Source organism: Rhopilema esculentum, chromosome 15 (assembly GCF_057945365.1).
Source record: "Rhopilema esculentum isolate cy_ngs chromosome 15, ASM5794536v1, whole genome shotgun sequence".
Taxonomy (NCBI): domain Eukaryota; kingdom Metazoa; phylum Cnidaria; class Scyphozoa; order Rhizostomeae; family Rhizostomatidae; genus Rhopilema; species Rhopilema esculentum.
In genome coordinates, this window is record NC_142829.1 from 1,058,647 (window position 1) to 1,076,276 (window position 17,630).

General features: G+C 35.5%; 2 protein-coding genes across 2 annotated transcripts; one reads left to right on the forward strand and one right to left on the reverse strand.

Annotated features, from left to right (window-relative positions):
* Positions 1-4,980: 4,980 nt before the first annotated feature.
* Positions 4,981-16,815, forward strand: LOC135685794 (synapse-associated protein 1). The gene is made up of 11 exons (XM_065201863.2): positions 4,981-5,255; positions 6,385-6,464; positions 7,386-7,452; positions 7,876-7,949; positions 8,238-8,377; positions 8,855-8,943; positions 9,409-9,465; positions 10,055-10,086; positions 14,566-14,617; positions 14,945-15,033; positions 16,288-16,815. Exons 1-11 carry the CDS (start codon positions 5,042-5,044, stop codon positions 16,405-16,407), a joined length of 1,014 nt encoding a protein of 337 aa, XP_065057935.2. The 5' UTR covers positions 4,981-5,041; the 3' UTR covers positions 16,408-16,815.
* LOC135685791 (uncharacterized) lies at positions 7,548-14,186 on the reverse strand. The gene is made up of 2 exons (XM_065201859.2): positions 13,691-14,186; positions 7,548-12,554 (listed from the first exon to the last, which is right to left on the reverse strand). The coding sequence occupies exon 2, from the start codon at positions 12,522-12,524 to the stop codon at positions 10,845-10,847; it is 1,680 nt and encodes a 559-aa protein (XP_065057931.2). The 5' UTR covers positions 12,525-12,554; positions 13,691-14,186; the 3' UTR covers positions 7,548-10,844.
* Positions 16,816-17,630: the final 815 nt, after the last annotated feature.

Consider the following 17,630-nt stretch of genomic DNA (forward strand, 5'->3'; position numbering starts at 1 on the left):
ACTAAAAAACATAATAAATCGTTAAGATACCGATTTTGTTTCATCTAATTGCTAACTTTTTCACGTATATTTTTATTATTTTTCTTTTATTTGCATTAATTCAGTAAATCACTTTCTGTATCATTGCAATGTTTTATTTTGGATGTGTAAACATGGCCTTTTTGATACAAGAAACTGCACATTTCTGTTCAGGAAATAAAATTCCCCCAATCAAAACAACATCTTCCTCTGTCATTCACAACTACGTGCAATCTGAAGCGAAAGGTTGCCGTTCCTTTCCTTCCCCAGCGTCTAATACTAGAGTTTTAGCATGACATCCCCCTACCTATTTTTCCCAATAAACAATAATATTTTCAATAAACAATCAGTTCTTTTAGCACAATAGTATTTTGCTAATTTTTTGTCTGAAAGATGCTTTTTAGTCCTTTCACAAGGTATAATTTCAAAAATTTTCTTCACGTCGGACCCAACCATGGTGGGTCCCCCTATCTCACTAAACTTGATTCTTAGCCCCACTGGGCTAAATTTCATTGCACTGTCTACATCATGTACCCCTCCCCCCCCCCTAATTAGCTGTTTTTTAGCTTAATTTTGCAAACCAACATTAAGTGAAGTGAATATATAAAAACAATTTACGCTCACGTAGAGAAATAGATTTTTCATAGGCAATGAAGTTTCAAGTTTGTTTTTATTGCTTAGAAGTTTGTCCTTGGTAAAGACCAGTGTACACTGGTAAAGCTTTCACTAGTAACCTATAGACAAACCGTTGCTACGAGGTCTGCAGGGCATCACTCAGTTTTGCAGGGCAGAAACCCTTTTCACCCCCCCAAACCTATTGGCCAAGTTACGCCCCTGGGCATATTACCTTAAAACCTGTTGCCAAAACATAGTTTCTTATCTTTTTTCACTGGTGTATTTTTCTACACATACAAAACCTATGTCGTTATCACTGTGCTATCAATATGTGCTCATAACATATCGTAAAAGCTCTATTTAACACCCCTCTCTTTTAAGCCCCCTTCTTTATAAAGTCACACCTTATCAAGCAAAAATTTAAAATAAGCCCCCCTCTGTCTATTAGGCTCCCCTCCCTCTTTCGCCCTTGATGTCAAACAAAGAAAACATGCGCGAAATTAGTTTAAGAGTCCCAGAGGAAGAAATTGTTTAGAAAGTGTCCCAGGGTTAGCAATGGGTCCTGGTAATTCTGATGAAAAGGACATTATAATTGATTAAATTTACTAAACTTTCGAAGCTGCTAGCAAAGTTTCTCGAAAACATTTGTATGACATTTTTATGACAAAAATGCAAAAGAAAATGTTTCTAATTTTTTTACTTTGAATGATTATTTAGCCCTCCTCTTTAATGAGCCCCCTCTCTTTCAAGCCCCCTCTTATGATGGGCATGGTACCTAGAGGGAGAGAGAAGGAAAGATCTTCCTTCATTCATTCTTCCTAGATGCAATTTTACATGCACTGAATTGCATCTGCCATTCCTGTACCAACGTTTCATTCCTGTACAATTTATCTACCTCTTTCTTTGAAAAAATTATGCTTCAAAGTCGAAAGTCGAAAGAACGTTGTTTTGTTACGTCTACAGGTACTTTGCAGTACGCCAACATAGATCCAAATCGGAGTTGTCTTTTGAAATTGACCTAGACCCTTCAAGACCTTTCAATTTATTTAAACCTTTTAAACTTTTCACAAGCTTAAGAAAATTGTTTACATATGATTGCATAATCAGAACCTTGCCTTGCTAAATGCTTAGTGATAGGTGCAATGTAAGTGTTGCTGATATGATGAAAGAAGCATGTTCCTGAACCTTTAACATCTGATAGTCAGACTTCAGTGTCCGATTATCAGATATTAACCAGTTTTGTTTGCAGTCTTTAAGAATGACTATTACGTTTGAATAGAAGATACAGGATTTCTGGCGAGCGGCAAAACTTATACTTCCATTTGAATCTTGACATTATTCCAAGGCTAAACTTGTTTCGTCGTTGTTACCTAAACTTCGATTTTACGCCTTTACTGTGGATGCTAACTTTGGTTGTAATGAAATTTTCTGAGTGCTAATTAAATTGCAGTGTAATTATTCCATATTGAATGATCGGGTTTGCATAGCTTCCGTGCAGACTCTACGGAGGAGAATAAACCAGAGGCTCTGGGATTTTTCTCCTCCGTAGACTCTGCACACAGGCTAGTTTTGCATGATATGGGGGATCGTTGTCTTGTGCATCAGCGAACTTCACATCGAAATGAAAATCATCAACGACTAAGCTTTTTTAGGAGGAATACTATTCAAAAAACTCTGGAGCAAAATTATCTTTTTTAGAAATTATCGTAATTTCCTTCTATAGAAAGGAATCCCTGGTAGCTGGGTTAGAACTAAATTAAGTTTTTCTGTGTTATTGCAACAAACCTCTGCGACTACGTCATGGTGTCAAGTGCGAGTTGACTATTGTTGATGGTCGTTGTTCATGCATGCAGAGCAGTGACGAATCTAGCCTTAAAAATCTGGGCGGAGGGCTAGCCGAGGGCCAAACTTTCAGCTATAGGGGTTATAGGGGCAAACTAGTAGAATGTAAAGCAGTGGCGTGGTGGCTCAAAATTAGCTACAAGGCACCGATTTTTAGCGCCCCCTAGATAATGTGTCCTTGGTACAGCTCTATCAAGGCTGTTATCATTACTCCACTGAGTTTTATCTGTTTAACAATAATGCATCAAGAATTTCAGCAAAAGAACTTGATTTCTAAAAATAAAAGGCTAATAATAGCTTTGTAGAATTGAGTGGTAAAACTTTTCCATTGTAGTTTTGTCTTATATCCAGCCTCTATGAGATCAAGCAAATCATTCTGTTAAACAGAATTTCAAATCATAGAATTTCGATAAGCAATATTTAAAGAATGCCAAGGTATATTAGGATGGTATTGGTATTTCCCTTTGCTGGGTTCCAGAGAGAAAAGGGTTTTCAAAAGGATGCGGAGAATCTTGAGTCGGGCTTACCCTGCGCACCCCACCCCAATAAGGTTATCTTCATGCTTCGTGATAAACTACTATATAACATATAACTTGTAATTACCTTTCACTGAAAAGGCTTTGTATAAATATTTCTGTTATTATTATTATTAACAAATATAGAATTTAAATGATCTTCAAGAATGACTTTTTTTGGTAACTACAAAAAGTGGCCAAGATTTCATTAATGTTTACTTCAATTACAAACCAAAACGCTTGTTAAATAAATGCAATAAAGATTGCATTGAGCAAAATAAAAAGAGCAACTCTAACAAAGTCAAAAAACGATTCAACAGCTTTAGAAAAAAACATTGAATTTTTAGTAGAAAGCTGGGGGACAAACAAGAGGCAAAGGAAATTTCTGGGGGTCGTGGCCCCCTGCCCCCCATCCCCCAAGTTATGAGAAAGTCAAAATCCTAAGAAATAACTGTACATACCTTCTATAGAGCTGAAAAATTCTTAGTAAGTCCAATAATCTTGATTCTTTTTTTAAGTCGTTTTCCCCTTAAACTGTTTTCATAACACAGGCCATAGATTGCTTGGTGGTGCCATGACCCAATGCACATTTCATATTTATTCACTCTGCTGACCTGACCCCCGCCCCTTTCCCCAATTGACATGACAGATTCACGGCCCCTGACGTTTACCATTTGGCAACACAATTCCCAGGGGGAGTGGGTCCTCTTGTGTTGGGCAAGAGATGCTCAGGTTGTGATATGAAATTTCGACTCAACAAATATTCCAGCAAAAATAATAATCATAATAATAATAATCGACTTTTAAAAAATAATCAAGATTTCTAGATTAAACTTCCGAAGGCATCGGCCGACATTCCTAAGTGCTTTTAATTACTTACTTATAATTGGTTTGACAACACGTTTTTATAAGGAGCCACTTTATAAGGAGTCTACGTGTTGAGGGCCGAAAAAGGTAAAGAACTTATGCTTAAAAGGCGAAATCTCTTAGGAACTTTTCAATTTTGAATATTTTTATCACTGCAAATAATGAAGAATTAGAATGTCGCTTGGCTGAAACTAAACCAATCAACCAAAACTCGCATAGAATGTGCTACGCATGCATCAAGTGTTTCATTGTGTAGTTTCCCGCTTGGCTGTCTCTGTTTGTAAAAAATATTTATGAGAATATTCTTTTAAGTATTTATTCAGGGGCAGAATCGTCCAATTTTAAGCAATATCATCAGAATATTGCTCAGCCTTAACCATATTTCTGTTATATTTTTCAACAGTTGCCTGTTTCGCTATTTTCATAAAGGAGAATCGCAAAACTGACATTTCTCGTTTTTAGAACATAGAAGCTGGACAAAATTTATCATATTTTTTTTAATGAAGTGTAGTGTAAATACAACAGAGAAATACACCATTTTCGATCATGATTATTCAGCCCAAAATTACAAAATTTTGCCCATGATAAATCAACTCAGCGGAGAATGAAAAATGAACACTGGAATGAATGAAGACTTGGTAAAAAGACCACTAATGACATTGATCAAATTGATATTATGGTCTAAAATATCATTTTATTCCTTGATTTATACTTTGACTTAATATATTAGAGAGAATTATTATCTAAAAGTATTGAAAACAGTGAAAATGCTATAAAACGAGTAATTCGCATGACAATTTGTAGTTGAGACTACAAACCCTCTTTCTTCAGAGTTCCAATCGATTTAAAGCTACTAAAATTAACAAGCTGCGGGGGGATCGAAAATACGAGAGATTACGGTGCTGAAAGGCTACCCTCCTTAAAGAACTTATGAATGAATGAATGAATGAATGAATGAATGAATGAATGAATGAATGAATGAATGAATGAATGAATGAATGAATGAATGAATGAATGAATGAATGAATGAATGAAGAGCTTGCATGGGATGAGAGGGGCAAATCCTTTTTTACGGGGACCTTTACCAATGGATACGAACTAGAGTCCAGACTCTTTCCAGTGCTAGATTTACATAGAGTACCTGAACAAAAATAAAGAGTTGGCAAGATTTTCTAAAGGAAAAAATGTTTAAATGGTTAGGGATAGAGTCTAGCGAGGAGAAGACTGAAAAGGAATCTGATCCGTCGAAAAACGTTACTGAATCAAAGGATGATGAAAAAAGACAAGGTTTAAAAGCTGATGCAATTTCCGATTCAACCACAGCTTCGCCAGAATCCGGGCCTAAAAGTAGTGCAGCAGACAATCTTTCAGGGACGACAGGCATATCAGGAGCGCTAGGTATTCGATATAATCTATCTCTTTTAGTAACAAGCATGATATTGTTATAGAATGGATAAAATATATTGTTTTATCTTCTGATTTCATAACTTCCGCTGTGTATGATTAGATTCCAGCTTAATTAAATTGAAACCTGCAGGTTATAAAAAATACACAGTTAAATCAAGCAAACGCTGCCAGGATCTAACTGAACAACTCTAACAATTTTCCAGTTAAATTTCCATCATATCAAAAATGACATCATAATAAAATGTTTTTCAATTGATATTCTCAGGATCTAACATAGTTGTGTGTACTATTGTGTGCTCAGTTAAAGTGCACACTCAACCAAAGTCTACACTTGCACACTTGAGATTTTACTCTTGCATACCCGGAGATCTCGTTGGAATCTGCTGTCGCGTCGTCTGCAGTCCAGAACTGTGGTATGATAGTTTGAAGCCATCCAGAGTTCCGACTGTTTGCAATACATTGATTTCAGGCTATTTGGAAATGAAAGGATTTTATACTTTTCAAACCAATAGTAATAGCAATCTATTATTTACTTACATTGGTGATAATAGAATAAGCAATTAAGTTTATGTTCATTATCAATACTGTCTTTCTATCTAAAGGAAGCATGGAGTTTGCTTATTTTGATTTATCTCTTTGCTTAGAATCTTCTACAGGTGGTACTTTTCTCTTTATTGCTGACATCATAAAGCATTTGTTATTCGTGACTTTTCAACAACAAGTACTTAGATACTTGTACATTTACTGTTCTTCGCACAGTACCTTGCCGTATTAAATAAAAAAAAATTAATTTAATAAAAAAATAGAAAGAAAAGGAAAAAAAATGAAAAAAGTTGTTTTTGAGCATTTAAAAAAAATTTAAAGAATAAAAAAATTGTATATAAATGAAAAAAAATTTAAAAAAAATAAAAAAGAAGTTGAGGAGTTTTATATACGAAGGTTGCAAAAAACTACCATTATGATAGCAGGCCTTTTAGCCCAATGCAACATGGAAATCAAATTTTATTTGAGTCCTATATATTTGTGTGATTATATGTTGTATTATCTGATAGAATTCCTGTTTATGTATTCCTGTTTATGTTATTAGTTTATGATTTTATGGTGTTTTTGTTTTTTGTAGGTCTACTGAGTAATCTTGCCAATGTTGCAACTAAAACAGCCCATAGGTTGAAGGAGAGTGTTGATGTAAAAATTGATCAGGTATCAACTTACTTTTATTGCAATTTGATTGCAATTTTTCCTTTGGTTGCAATTTTTAATGACAAAATGCATTTTGAATTGAATTCCACAAGAACCTCTTTCGAACTTCACTCAGACGAGATGATGTTGGTGAGATTTTTATATGAATGATGTTAGCTTTACACAATGCAGCCACTATAAAGTCAAAGTAATTATTCTTTATTAGAATAATGACTACTAAATAACATGTTTGTTGCTGTTGCTTCCCATCCTAAATCACAGTCAAAGCCAAAGAGTTGGTTCTCTAGATGGAAATTTTGTAACTCAATGTACAGGGTAGGAGCAGGGACAAAATTTCACTATTTTCACTAGGGGGGGGGGGGCGAGTATGAAGCTTCGATGACCAACAAAAGGGCATGTCATGCTTGATGGAAGGGCATGTCATGCCTGAACATCATTTTTAGGGCACATCACCTCAAGAGTTGAAATCATCAGGGACCCTGAGAGAGGGTCACTAGCTATGTTAGGCCTTCAGACTGTTTTCAAAGCCAAAAAAATATGCCTCTAGTTTTTCTGGTGTTGGCTATAAACATATGTTCAAAAGATAGAAATGTAATTATGTTGCTGTTGCTTGCCTCGTTTCTGATTTGTTTTCCCAGCTGGGCAAAAATAGATAGGGTAAAAATACCATTAATGAAAATGCCAAGCTGGGGCAAAAAGTAGCAATAAATGTGCGACCTAAACAAAATTTCCAGATATGCCTGACCAATATACTGGCAGCAATGAATTTGCCCAACAAGATCTGCTTTTCTGAAGATTGGAGGGATGCAGCACCCTCACCCCCGTACCCCCCAGCAGTTTCACCCCTGGGTAGCAGTTAAACAAGTTGTTCTCAAGAATATTTTTTGCAATCTATTAGACTGTTTAGATTTTTTTCAACAGACTATTATTGGGGATTTTCAAAGGGAAAATGAAAAATTTATCAAAGAAAAGCATTCAAAGAGAATAGGTATATACATGTTTTCTTCTTATATTTTAGATTTGTTTATTAAGTCAATTTTTGATTGCAAGTCATTAGCAATACCAACCAATATTTCTTTAAACTTTTTCAAATTTTCAAATATCATCTATAGCCTTAGAAAGGCATTTTATGAGTATTGTGTATTTTCTATTTTATTCAACAAGGTTACTTTCATCTTGATTATGCTTCATGAGATATTAAGAAATATTATAGATATAATAATCAATGGATTTGTAATCAAATAATATTTTTATGCAGCTTCCTAATGAAAGGAGAGTGCTACTCCAGTTAAGAAGAATCCAGTCTTAGGCAGGATCATTTCAAACAGCTAATTTGTTGGTAATTAATTTTGATGAACTGTACACCAAGTTAGGAGTCAGATCCTAATAATGGATGTTTTTACTTTAATAGAGGATCCTGTTCCACCATGGGTTGGCTACAATGAGGAGAAGGAAATGAAAACACAGATTCTTGCACTCTCATCAGTAAGCTGAAATGTCTATCATTTCATCCAAGTACCCTTGCTGTTGCACCAGTATTTTGATTGAAGATTGTTCTTTAAAGAAGCAAATATATCACTAATGCAATGCTTTGAAATAATTAACATATTATGACTTAACAGTACTTAGTTAGTTGTAGAGCTGGAGGCCAAGGACATATGGTTTGTGAGCACATAATTAGGCCCTTTTTAACAACATAACAACTAACGGTAAAGACAATAACTTAAATTGTTGTCTTATTTGCCATATATGCTCTGTTATTTCTTCTTGCAGGATGAAAGGAATTTCATGAGAGATCCTCCAAGTGGTGTGGACTTTCATTTTGATTTAGAGGTTGTAATGCCAGTTGCACTGAAAATTCTTGAACAAGACCAAGAACTGCAAAATATGAGATTTAGTCTTGTTCCCAAAAAGTAAGCTTTTTAAATTTTCATTTCTTTGAAAATTGATACTGTTGAAGCAGTTCCAACATGCCTTTTTGTCCGAAGTTTATTATTTCTGCCAATGATAATACAACTAATCAAGATTTTTTTTTTCTATAGCTTTTGGTTTATCATGTCTAATGCGATCATACCCGTAGGTTCTATTGGGAAGCGCGTGTTCAATTGGAAAGCAGGCCATATTAAACTTTTTCCTTGTAATTTGATAACTACAGAAGCTTCTGATTTGAAGAGTCCATTTTAATGGATAAACCCCAAGGTGTAAGCCCTTTTAGCTTTTAACCCATCAACATGTTGCTAATTTCATGAGATTGAATGATTTAACAAACAGAATTTTTAGCCATTCAAATTTTGCTTTTTTGCTGACAAGATTGTCTTGTATCTCTTTAGAATTTATAATGTCATTCGGGATATTGTAATTTTCTGAGAGTATTGCAAATTTCTTTTCAGAATAAAAGAGGAGAAATTTTGGCGTAATTACTTTTACAGAGTTTCCTTGATAAAGCAGTCATCCCAGCTGTCTACCTTGGCTCAAAGTGGTAAGAGATTTCTTTGCGAATGTTTAAACCTAGAATCTTTTAAAATTATTGCTCATGTCCAAACGGTCTAAGTATTTCAACAATTTAGAGAGAGAAGGCAACTGAACTACCATTTCAAGAAAAAAAATTTTCTCTTGATAGATGTTAATTGAAGTTTATCTATTTGACGGGGTTGTTGTTTGCCACCGAATGATATTAATAAGCCAGTTCAAAAAATGTTTCAAGTTTTCCTACCCTCGCAGCTTAAATCTATAAAGGGTTGAAAGATAAATTATCAAAATTCCTTCTCTCAATAATTTATATCCGATTTAAAGTCCATTGGGATGGCAATCTAAAATAGGAGAAGAATCCATAGACTAATCTTGTCTGTCCTTCATTTATAAGTATTGTTTCAGATCTAAAAGATCGATACAAGAAACGTATTTTAAGGGGGAAACTATTTAACACCAATTACTGTTCTTTTAGAAACGAAGAGAAACACCAACAGTCAAGAAAGCAAGCGAAATTCAATGACAGATTCAGGTAGGTCGTAATTAGATTCTAATCTGGAATATGGAAGGAACCATTATTCCATGGGGGCATTCGCCAATCGTCGACTTAATGATAAGATAATAATTATTGTTTGTTTTATGAACAGTAAAAGATTGAAGGATAAGTTACACATGAACTTTCTTAGCCAATTTAGAAAGGTGGTCCTTTCGACACATTCTAACATTTTTGACGTGGCTTTGGCAGATAGCAGTGATTAAAGATGTCGAATATGGAATTGAATTTTTCATAAGCTTGTTAACTGCATAGGTTTCCTTCAATTGCCGAAAGAGCAATGTCACCAACAATTTTGAAATGCCTTTATTTTCCTGCAATTAATTGTCTTTTAAAATCATTTGCTAACTAAGTTTTTATTATCAGCTATGTTATTGCAGTACAGCTGAACTGGATGATAAACAAGCCCCGTGAAAAGCCATTTTAGATGCCTAGTCTTGCCTCGAATGTGCTTGGCAAAAACCGGCTTATCGCTCTATTCTCTTGAGAGTGTATAGTTCGTTTGCAAAAGCATTGTCTTTCAAGGTCATAATTCTATTCTGATTTTGGATCAATTTAATTTCCATAGAAAAAAGTGAAGCGACGACAGAAGGACACCTTGTGAGTATCACTTCTGTACTTTTATGATATTTGATCAATTTTCTGGTACAAATATACACACCTAGTGTGGTGATCTCTAGAAATATTCCTATTGCAGGAAATATTCTCAAGGGGGGCCTCTTCTAGTGCTAAGATTAGACTAAAAGTATGGCTCAAAGTTGCTGTCTTATTTGGCAAAAAACCCTTATTGATCAATCTTTAAAATCTCATTACTTTCAATACCAGGTGCAACGTAGACTGGTTTGACTTCAGTGCCCACCCCATCATTCTGGTGGATAAAAGAAAGATCAAAATCATTATCAAAGAAAGAGCGAAAATAGTTAAAAATGAAGAGAAGTGAAGAGAATGGAAGGGGGATTAATGTGAGAATAAATGGAAGGAAATTACAAAAAACATGATAAATTATTTATTTTAGGTTAGCATTATGATAGCTGAAAAGCTAATTAAAACGAACCATCAATCAAAGCGAAGATAAATAATATTAAGGGTGTTATCGGCTCAAGTTCTTATGTTTCTTCTTGAATATTTGTTTTGGAATTTGTTCTCACCAATAAGGTTTTTGCTAGTTCCCAAAAATAACGGATTCTCGTATATGAAATAACGATTTTTAAACTACCCTGGTCTTATAGATTTTCAGGAGGACTACATTTGAGGAGTATTAATGCCATTAACCTCCACTATTTCTTATTTTCTAATGATAGCTCTGTCAACTCATTCCATCATTGCGGTCACTTCATTGCATTTAGGCTCGCTCTGTCTTACTCGACTTCTGTTATTGCCACAAATTCATTGTACTCAATCTCATCATTTCCATCTTGATCGAGCCATTCCAACATGAAGTAAAGCTGCATTTCTGTTATTGGGATCTTGCAGCTCTTGATCCCCTTTCGAAATTCATTTCTTGTCAACGTCAAGCTCTTATCTTTGTCCCACTGGTTGAACAAATCAAGCATGCGTAATCGATTTTTCGCCAGATATTTCGTAATTATTTCGACAATTTCTCGTCGTATCTTGCTCATATTTGTAGACATTGCACCGCTGTTGGTCACGCCCCCGTAGTATATTTTAAGTGTCTTCTTTTTTATAAGTAAATCGTCCATTTGCGTTTTGCATACGCCGTTTATCACTACACCCTGTAAGGAAAGTTCTTTTATATTTGATTTTTCATTTTTATTGATTGCTTCGATCAATGACGTCACACCTTCACTTTTCACTGCGTTCCAGTTCAAGGCCAGTACCTTTAAATCATTGTTTACTTTCAGTGCATCAGAAATCGCTGCCGCCCCTTTTTCGCAAACTCTGTTGTAGCTAAGATCCAGTTCTTCAAGACTGTCATTAGTGGATAATGCTCTGGAGATAGCCTCTGTTCCTTTATCTGCGAATCCATTCCATGCGAGTGTGAGGCTCGTCAATGATGTGTTTCCTTTCAACGATTGCCCTATTGAGACCGCGCCTTCATTGCGTATATGGTTCCAGCTTAAATCAAGATGGCTTATGGTATTATTCATTGCAAGTGCGTCTCCAATCACTACACCAGCAGCTGATCCGAGTTCATTTTTACTCAATACAAGTTTCTTTATGTGAGAGTTCTCTTTTATTAAATCAGAAATCACAGTGGCATGTCTGTCCTTTAGGCCAGTTTGGGACATTTTTAGATGCTTTATTATTTTGCTGGATTTCAGTGCCCCAATCAGTTCGACTAGACCTTGGTCGTACATAGTGTTTTCTGAAATATCAAGATCAGTGATGTAGAGGTTTTCCTTCAATATGCTTGCAAGGATCTTTATGCCTGCCTCATCCATGCAATTGTCACGCAATTCAACTATGTTTATTGAGATGTTTTTCTTCAACGTTTTTGCCATTGCTTGCATTCCTTTTGTTCCTAAACCCTGGTGAGACATTTTAAGCCTCGTTTTGGTCAAGCTGTTTAATAGTATCGTGGCAGGTGGTATCCCCAACCTGATGCACTTGTTTATATATTTTTCCTTTTCCTCCTCCACAATACTCTTCAATGAATCGTCTTCGCACTCGATATCTGTGTCATAATCATCATCAGGAATATCAAAGTATGCATCGTTCTCTGTTCGACTCCTACAGTGATTTTCACCCCTTTCCTCCCCATCTTCGCAAAGGGTTTTCGTTAATCCATAAGCAGCTGTATTCGTATTACTTCCATTTGCAAAATCATCCGCAGGGTAATTGTCATTTGCATCTACTATCCTCTCGTTTTCCTTCCTTTGAACCTCTAATTTGTCTTCTTCTCTCATGCCTTCTTCCACTTTGCCTGAGACAGCTTGCTCAATTGCTGTGTCGTGTTGGTTTTGTTGTTTCAAAAGTCTTTTTACTTTGTTTAAAACCTGTTCTTCTGTCTTGTCATTACTTTCATTGTCATTATTCGCCAACCCTGTTACCCATAATTTCGACTTGGTGCAGATCATTCCTAAAGGTATTGCAAACCGTTTTTCGAGCTGTAAAAAATTGTAAAAAAAGTCAATATGATTACCAACCCCGAAGAAGAACGGTGGCCTATGGCAAAATTCCTTTTATTAAGAACGATTCTTTTGAACTTGGAGCTTTGAAACTTTCTCTGAAGTATAGGCCTTGTTAAAGCCACAAGAATCGACTCTTATTCTGTTGTTATAGTCAATTATTATTCAGTGAACTCTTTTACAGCTGACTGTTATTGGTGTAAGGATTTTCTAGATCAACATTAGATCCTGGAAAGGTGTATTTACATCATAACTGAGATTTCACCAACGCTCAAACTTCCTTCCTTTTATAACGAATATCTTTTTGGGTCAGCTCACCCTGGGTCATTGTTTTGAGTTTTAGCAATTGTAGCGCTTGAAAGAAAACTTTGTTATGAGTTAATTTATTCACAAGGCATAGCTAAACATACTTTTGTGATTTTCATACTTCATTGTTCTTCTGACAGTTTTGTTGTTTTGGCCTTATCGAAAAATAACCGCATGTTATGATATGTGGAATTCTCGAATGTTGTTTTCATTTGCAAATGCAGGCAATGTTTAGAATGCCAGTTGAGAATTGCATAATTACATCAAAAAGCACAAGATGCATTATGCATGACCTGTTTATGAATACTTCATCTTTTATAAAAAAAATTCATATTGTTTATTCATTTTTTCTGATTTGTTCGTTTCAGATGGCGTGTTTTGCACTGTTTCATAAGCTTTACCTTATCTCATTCAGCCGTGATAAAACCATTTGATATTAGATTGCTTTTCTAACCTTCAGTTATAATGACGTCATCTTTATATAACAATTCACGTGTAACTGCTGGCTTGTCGCTGTAAGAAATTTCCTCTTTCAAGTCAGAGAAGAGTGGTCAGCATATTTTTGCGGCGATTTAGGAAAATTTTCTTTTTTACCTCGAGTAAATCCATTCTAAGTATTGGTTCCATTCACAATCTGGTCTTTTGGTATTAAGTCGGTATTATTTTGTCGGTATTAAGTCTTGCTAACTCTCTCCTTCTTTTTATTTTGCTTTTTTGTTACAATTTTGTTTTGTTCGTCACGTTGGTGCAAGTGGCCGAACAGAGTGCATGCAATACATAAACGTTATCAGTGCCATTCAGATACAAACCTCAGATATTCAGATAGATCCGTGTTCAAAATGGTTCTGACAATGCCTTGTGAGCTTCCTCTGCTGCTCTCGAATCAGGCCCTCCTTTGCAATCCAGCATCAATAAATATCTCGACTCTCCCTGTACAATGTCGCTATTTTAGTTGCCTCTTGAGGTTATAACTCTGCTATGTTTTTGCAATTCGCATTTGCCCGCAGACTGATTTTTGTAAGCGTTTCTTTTACCTCAAATAATCCATGGTTTCTGTGAAACTAATTCCATTGTTTTCGATCAACAGAAGAAAGCGAAGATTATTAAAAGTGCTGCTCCAATTGGCAGATTTTCTTAAACAGGCTTTTCGATTGATTTTCTATAATGAATGCAAAATCCAATTTTTAATAATTTCTCCAGATTGCCTTTCCCAAAAGGCTCGTAAGTAACAGTGACGAAGACTTTGGAAAAACCACTTTCGTTGCGAAGGCTCCTGCTGTGTGTATGAAAGATGAAAAGCTTCTCCTTTCAATTTGGTTCTTGCTGTATTGAATTCTTTTCTAAGGCAATAACAATAAAGCATTACTGTTTTCTTTTAAACAGTGAACTTTCTCTGGATTAATGCTGGCCGTTAGTGCAATGTGAACTGTGTCCAAAGTTTTCAGCCCTCCTTCGGACAAAAATGTATCTTTGACTGACGTTCTGGTCCTTAAATCTAGTACTAAGTTAAAAATTTAGCTTGAAGAAGTTTTTTTAGAGGCTGTGAGTTAAATTTGTGTTGCCTACTGTTATGCTTTAACTTGATGCATCTGGACACAATTAGACGCATTGCGGATAACTGGACATAGCTTGAAAAATTCAGTAATGTCATGAATTAAGAAATTTATTGGTAAATATTTTGCAGGGATCAAACAATGGCAGGGATGGAAAAGAAAAAGTAACCACAAATGAAGCATGTATGTGGAAACTATGCATTGCTTCTTCATTCGTGTTTTAGCTCTCTTGGCCGGTAAAGCTCTGTTTTAGTAAAAAAATTTAAATGAATATTTTGCAAAAGTTTTTCCAATTGACGTATTTGAAAGGAAGCTCGGTAAATTGCGTGTGGCAAGGATGTGTTGTCTTAGAAAAATGTGTGTTAAGTTTTTTGATGGATTGGGTATTTTTTTAAAGAAAATGTTTAAATAGAAATATTTCTTTTGACAAATCAATTTTTTACAATATGAAAATTTATACTGCATGGAAACATCGTTTGTGACTCTACATAATATGCTTGTGCACCGTAGTGATGTCTAAAGGCAGCGGTGAGACAACGAAAGATGCAAAAGGCCAAGAGACAGCAGATTGGGAGAAGGAGCTGCAAGACGAACTGCAGGTTGGCTCAATAGTGACATGATTATTTTAATGATTTAATGTGGTGCTTTTTTAACGTGTTTTGTGTGGTTTTGTGTCATTTATGTCACGTTATTGGGTGCAAAACTGCAAAACCGTCATTTAGAACACATTTTCATAAGAAACAAGAGACCAAAATATGAATACTTGCAACGACCAAGAACCCAAGAAATTGAGACCAAATCCTTTACAAGATGAATCACAGTAGTGGAAACTGCAAGCCATTTCTTGTTATCAATAAATATGTCAGGCAGTGCTAAGATTTTATGTACTCCTGCCAAATCAACGATGTTAGACCGAATTGATATTTAAGGTACATTTAAGGTTGGATTTTGAAAGGGAAGTAAAATGTGGCTGATGACGTCACATTTTAGATTTTCGAATTTTGTGCCTATAATCTGAAAGAGCAATGCGAAAGGTCTCACCTGAAGAAACTAATTGACTTTATTCAAAATCGGCTGAGTAATTCCCACATTAGCACATGAGTCTTTCATTAGTTCATTTTTACTTTGTCTTTGGTCCTCAATATATTAACCAAGCCATAACAACAGTAACTCCCGTTATTAACCATATGCCATTCACTGGCCACATCGCTACAATTTTTTGGAGATTTCACTGATTTTGCATACGTAAAGGTCCTGTATGGGATCGTTAAAAGGCCCAATTCTAGAATCTGACAGATGTTCTTATGACGTCGCCACTAAGCCATTTTATTGAATGACCTGATAAGGAACCACTTAAAATTTAGGTGAAGCTTTCAATATGGTTGAAGTATGTACTTTAGAACTGGCCTAAAATTTGATGGTTGAGGCCAAACGTAGCCAAATGGGATGCATTTTGGAAAGATTTCTTAAATTTGGCCTTGTAGAAGTGATCTGCAGTCCATGAGTAGCCTCAGCCCAAGACTCTAATACGTTCAATCAGGGTTCTGGAACTCAGACTACCTCTGAATAGTTAATGCATTGCGGAGCTAGAATCTTAAGTATTTTTTCTGTTGTATTCTAATATGGTTCTATCTGCACTACCCAGTACTACTTGTTAGGAGTTGCTTTAAGGTCGCAATGATGGTGTCGAGTTTTTTTAGAAGCAGCTATGCAAGGGATTTGGTAGCCCCCTATTTTCCTTGATTTAGCTTTTTAGTTTTTATAAGACAGTTGCTTTATTGTTCGCACATGCGAGTAAAATATTAATTATCTGATTCGTGTTTTTTCCTGAAGTTTCTTAATTTTGTTCTCAGGATTTTGAATTTGTTAGCGAAGATCAGGGCGATTCTCAAGAACCAAACCCAGAGTGGGAAAAAGAAATCGAAGATATGCTTGGATTGGATGATGATGAAACTGACCAGACGACAACGTAGTAATAATTGTAGCGTTACGAAAAGTAAAATGAATTATTGTATTACTGAGAAAATTTCTAATGTATTTTGTTTGTAAACGCATGTATACTTGCATTTTAGGGCTACTTACTTTAATGGACCCTCATTTACTTGTAAAAACTGGTGACCTCATGACTGCCTGAATGCTTTGTCAGTGTTCATAATTTTGTGTCTAAATCCAAATAATACTTATGGTTTTCTGAAAAAACGTAAGTACTTCATATTCGTAAAAGCCATACAAAAACCGATATGTTGGTCCTTGTAAATATTTTTCAATTGAATCCTATATTTTCACTGACCTGGTATTAATCATCTTCAGTTTTACGGTATCATAATGCAGTCAACTACTTTTCCCGGTGCAGAATATGAACTATAAAACTGTTTGTTAAAGTGGAGCTTCTTTTTTATTGTTACCCTGATGCAGCCTGTAGACTATATTTATAAATCTCTGTGTTTTTGGATACCAGTTTGCAGAGTATGGTCGATTTTGACAAGGCATTGGGAAACGACAACAGCGTCGCATCCCATGTGCCTGATCTAGTTTTTAAAAAAGGCCTTGAAAGAAGCAAACATTTTGAAACATGTTGCTAAAGCTTTTCGTTTAACATTCTAGTTTTAAGGTGTACCCGCAGGGTCAGATATTCCTGTGTCAGATATCCCTTCACTGAAAAAATGATATGATTTTAGTAAAACTCTGAGTTGTCTTGAAATTCTTTTTTTATGCCTGACAGGGGATCCAGTCAGGATTGAAGAGATTCAAAGTTAAAGTGTTAAACATTACCCTGACTCAAATGATATAAATGTTCAAATAAATAATCAAATATTTGTTCAATAATCCCCAAATGGTAGCATAAGAACCAAAATTATGCCATTTTGTAGTATCCATTTCTTTGAAAAATTCCTTCGCCATTGACTGCCGTTGGTTCGGGAAGGATAACTTCTTATTAATTTTTTTTAATAAATCGCAATCACAACTCATCATTCAATTGCAAATGCCCATTTAAAAACAACAATTTAAAAAATACCCCCAAATGACAGTGCTATTATCAAAATTTGGCCATTTGGTATCAAATCAACAAGAGCCTCCCTGCCAGGCTTTAATAGGAGTACCCTCTCCCCCTGGGGCTGCCACCGACCTCAAATGTGCATTTGTGGCAGTGGCTTCAGCACCCTGGGTGCCAGAGCCTCGGAGAGTCAAAGGATTT